This window comes from Carya illinoinensis, chromosome 16, assembly GCF_018687715.1.
Source record: "Carya illinoinensis cultivar Pawnee chromosome 16, C.illinoinensisPawnee_v1, whole genome shotgun sequence".
NCBI classification, from domain to species: Eukaryota; Viridiplantae; Streptophyta; class Magnoliopsida; order Fagales; family Juglandaceae; genus Carya; species Carya illinoinensis.
Window position 1 is genome coordinate 13,423,363 of NC_056767.1, and position 5,064 is coordinate 13,428,426.

The following is a 5,064-nucleotide window of genomic DNA, read 5'->3' on the forward strand; positions in this document are numbered from 1 at the left end:
TATCCTTTCGTGAGTTCGCCATTACCATCCTTCTCCCTTCTCCTTTGACGACCCTTGTCGTTCCTGAAGCCTAGAGGCATCCTTCATCTCTGCATAAACTTAACCCTCGTAACCATCCATGGGCGAAAATAGGTTGGTGCTTGAATTTCACACACCAAACAAAACCAACTAACCCTCCTCCCCCAAATTTAGTTCTCAAACACTACCTAACAACTTGTAATGAATAGGAGCAAAAGTGTACCTCATTCTCTTATTCCTGCAAAAATCCAACAACAGAGTCGTAAAACAAAAGGAAAAGAGAGAAAAGTCCCTGTTAAAAAGAGTATTCTTGTGTGGTTTGATTAAAAAGAAGAATAGAAGTGGGTGATAAGAGTTGCCTTTGTTAAAAGCAAAGAGGGACGTAAAGAAAAATACCCTGAGTTAAAGTTATCTATAAAGAAACTATGAGAGCTATAGAAACAAAAGCAACAAGAAATAGAAAGAGGTATAATTCTTCTGGAGTTCATTTTTTCCTTTGTCATCTTCTGGTTTTCCTTTGTTACCAGTCTCTTTTGGGTTTGAGACCTCGCCTTTTTCATTCATATGGTCTTCTTCCCATATTTCAAAAATACATTTTTTCTCTTTTTTCATTTTATTTTATTTTTTAATTTTTTTCCGATGTTGCCACGTCACACACGATTACACAACCGTTCGGCATGGGCAGTTGTACTAGCAAAATTGTATAAAATATTAAAATTGACCCATCACATGGTCTTTTCGAGTTTTATCAAAAGACAAGTGAGTGAGGCCATAAGAAATGCCCCTACCGTTCACTGTAAGGCCAAGGCAACTTCTGGTACCATTTAATTTGTGGTCACTTGGTTTCGCTCTCAAGGAATTTATTGCTTTGGAGGGGACCAAGTCACCCTTGGTTTAAATGATAACACATAAACTTCAAACTATTCGATGTTATCTATGAGCTGCTATCTCTTACTTTATTAATTTTATTTTTTCCTCAATATTAAGATATAATATAAATAATAAAATTTACATCTTTTTATAATAGATTTTACATAATATCAAAGCACATATTCTAAACTGAAATCCCGACTCCACACTTTATTCTATTTATTAAATATATCATGCTTCGACCTTACTTATTAAGGAGTGTTAATTGATAATATAAGTATTAAAATCTATCATTTTCTATCAATTTTAACTTATGAAATAAGTGGTGGTATTATACTCAATTCTTAGATCAGTTTTAACTTTTTAAATAATAATTTTAGTAGGTGATAGTTAATAAATATATTAATTTAGTACTAGGGTGGGAGTGTGACAAGTAGAATGCATAATATTTGAAAAACGAAAGGAAAAAAATATTGGAAAATATCATAATGGGAATAAGTTCGAGGACTTACTTTTTTAAATACATAAATAAAAATCATATTAAAAATTATATTCTACTAATATTTTAATTTTATAATATTTTTTATTTAATATTTCCTCTATCTTATAGTGATTATCCCTCTCTTTCTCCCTCTAATCTTTTTTAAGGAATTTTATCACTCTCTTCTTGACTTTTATTTTTCTCCCATCTCTATTAATTACTTCACTTTTTTTTTTTAATCTCACTTTTTAATCTCCTCTTTTTCTATTTTTAATTTCTTCTCCATCTGAACCTTCTTGCATCATCTAGTTAAGTAAATAAGAGCATTGGCAGTGAATTAGTTATCTCAAAGTCAAAATTTGACTAATTTGTGACTTTTTGAATTATAATTAATGGTGTAAAACTTGAATTCCACGTTAGATTAGTCATCACATTCTCTATAATATTAAAATATTATTATTTATTGAATATATTTTTTAATACATTTTTTTATTTCTTTAATATTTTTATTTTCATTTTCATAATCTCCAACTCTCCCCCACAAACTCCAACAACTATTTTCATTTTTATTTTCATATGCAATAATTTAAAAATAACATCCCAATGTGAACATCTACATATAAATACATTGTACACAACATAACAGTGATTTCAAGCTTGTCAATAATTCATGAGAGCATCATAATGCTCAGGACTGATGCAACAGAATTGAGATAAACAAATAGAATCCCAAATTTCACTCCTTGTGTTTACCCAAATCAAAGCAAACCAACGAAAATAGCTCAAACAAGAACCATTTCACTATCATTTTGATTCCACATGAAGCAACACCAACCAAACTAAATCAAAGCAAAGCAACACCTACGGAAATAGCTCAAGCAAAAATAGATCCACTATCTTTTTTATTCCACAGTGAAGGAACACCAAACAAACGAAAGCAGGAAAAATTTCTGATCACACACTACCATAGTCCCAAAAATATGGAGGAGAAGAAATTAGATCTGATCGAAATTCAAAAAAACGTGATTGGAATCCAAACAAATCTAGAGAAAGCAATGGAGAGGGAGTTGTGGGAAATTGTTAAGGTTATAAAGCAGTGACCACCAAAAAGAGACGTGCATGAGAGAAGAAGACAACCGTGCGGGAAAGAGGGCAGGAAGAAGGAGAATTAATGAGCTGCAAGAAGGAGAAGGAGAATGAGCCGTGCGGGATTAGGTTGATAGGAAATCATAATAAATTCATTTGACTTAGCTACTGTTGCTATCATATATGACTTGAGGGATATATCATAGCTAATATGGTAGATAACTTTTGTTCGACTAATCTAATATAGATGAAATTTGAGGGCCTTATAACTTTAATTGGCATATTTGGCTAAGCTAATGCTAGCCAAATGCTAGTGCTCTAAACGATTGCCGATTATTATTATAAGTTAATCTCATTCGTTCACTTATTTACCAGGATGTATTTAATAACTTATTTACGTATAAGTCCAACTTATATTCATCGGATTAAGATTCTAAATAATTATCAACTCAGCATATTTTATATAATTGAAGATTCTAAAATTTACATACTTAATTATAAACAATTACATAACATTTGGGACGTAAATGTCCCATATCCATATTTATATTTGAATTGCATTTAGGCTCCATTTGGATAAAAGAGTCTCAAATGATTTGTAAATAGTAGTAAACTAATTTATAAATAGTAATAAAATAATAGTAAATAGTTTATAAATAGTGATAAAGTAATCTAAGAACAATTTAGTTCCAAACAGTCTCTTAGGTATTCAAATAATTAAAGGTTTGAAGAGCATTCTCATTTATTTAGCGATTTACGTAAAACAAATCCAATTTACATATTTGTCATGAGCATTGCTCCTGATCATTCCTCATATCACATATTAGGTATTTATTTTTATTTTTGTTTTATTTTATCCTATTAAACTAATTGAGTTATTCTATTCATTATTTATATATCACATAATTGCTAAGGAAAAATATATAAAAAAAAAAGAAAAAAAAAATGATGTGTTGTGTAGAGATAATAAATAAAATTTTTCTATTTGCCATAATTAAATATGTGGACTTAGAGCACACTATTCACTCATAAAAACATATTTTATTCTTCTTTTTCTACTTTCCTTCTCTTATTCTTTTATATATTTACCATTCCCCTATTTTTTTCACCCCCAATAATCACAAATATTATGGAAATATTCTCATATTATTCTTTAGATTTATTTTTATTTGATAAATATAAAGAAGAAATTACAAATTATGTACATTAGAATATGGAAGAAAGTTATATATACTAGAAACAATAAAAAAATTAAAAATATTTAAACTATATAAAGAAAAAATACAAATGTTCATTATAAATAATAAAATGAACATAAACTTACATATTGACAAATTGTAAAAAATCAGCCAAGAGTCCTGGTAGAGCCATCGAGAGTTGTCACGAGGATTTCTATCTAGAAGTGTAAAATGTAATTCTTTTTTAAAAAAATTCAAACGTTTTTCAAACCCTTTTAAATATTTAAAATAATCCAAAACTCATTTAAAACATTTTCTTAACAATTAATTAAAAAACAATTTCATAAGTAGATGCATAATTTCCCATGAGTTAATTTCTAAATATATAGAATCTCTTTAATAATTAAATTTAAAAAAGAAAAAAAAAATTATTCATCTAACACTTCTTTACAATAAATATAATGTTTATCCATCTTCCATTAAAAATGCTATAAACTAAAATAAAATAATGGAACATTTTGGGCTTCTTTGAGCCACCAAAATGGTATGTATAGAATAGCATGCCGTGTGTAAAGAGAGCCAAGATAACATTTCCGGCACATCGCAGCGAAATCAAAACAAAAAACGACACCCAAACCGTACACGGTAAACACTTCGCGAGGATCCGACTAAATCGGTTCACAATCTGGATCCGGATCCAAGTTCAAGTCGAAACCCGCCTGCTCCTTGATGCCCTCCTCCTCCTTCCTCTTGCGTTGTTCCTCTCCTTGTACGCCAGTAACTTCCTCGTGCCCCTCCCCCTCGAGATCAATTGCCATTGACTTAAGATGCCCGTTGCCTTTGCCGGCGCCCTTGAAGTAACTAACCGCCACGTGTATTCGCCTCAGGATCGCGAAGAACTCCTCCACCTCCTCCTCCGTCACGGCGTCATCTACAGCCTCCTCCTGCCTCCCGGAAACGACGTCGTGCCCCGTCGGGAAATCTTCTCGGACCCTCTTCCGCCGTCCTGAAACGACACCGTCCTCCGGCTTCCTTCTCTCCTCAATACCCGTCTTCTTGCTGCCTGCCATGCGTCCAAAGTTCACCGAAACGGGCATGCTCCCACTCTCTTTTTATATAAATCGAGAAGCAAGAGAGGCGCAGAGTTTTTATGCTACTGGAAGGTACGATGCCGCTAGCAGCCGGCACGTCACGTACATATAATTAATTCTCGCCACGTGTTCGTTATTTGATGGGAAAGATGAAGAATTACAGATGAAGCGGCAGCAAGGATATCGTTACCATATCAGATATTTATCTTGGAGGAATATTATATATAATTATAAAATTATAAATATTATATAATTATTTTAAAAAAAATAAAATTTATAATTAAAAAATTAATTTTTATTTTATATAAATTTTATATTAATTAATTTTTTTAAATAATTA

The 5,064-nt window shown here is 31.3% G+C and overlaps 1 protein-coding gene across 1 annotated transcript; it reads right to left on the reverse strand.

Annotated features, from left to right (window-relative positions):
• Positions 1-4,086: 4,086 nt before the first annotated feature.
• On the reverse strand, positions 4,087-4,810 carry LOC122298570 (protein NIM1-INTERACTING 2-like). Its single transcript, XM_043108378.1, has 2 exons — positions 4,250-4,810; positions 4,087-4,216 (listed from the first exon to the last, which is right to left on the reverse strand). Exon 1 carries the CDS (start codon positions 4,728-4,730, stop codon positions 4,302-4,304), a length of 429 nt encoding a protein of 142 aa, XP_042964312.1. The 5' UTR covers positions 4,731-4,810; the 3' UTR covers positions 4,087-4,216; positions 4,250-4,301.
• Positions 4,811-5,064: the final 254 nt, after the last annotated feature.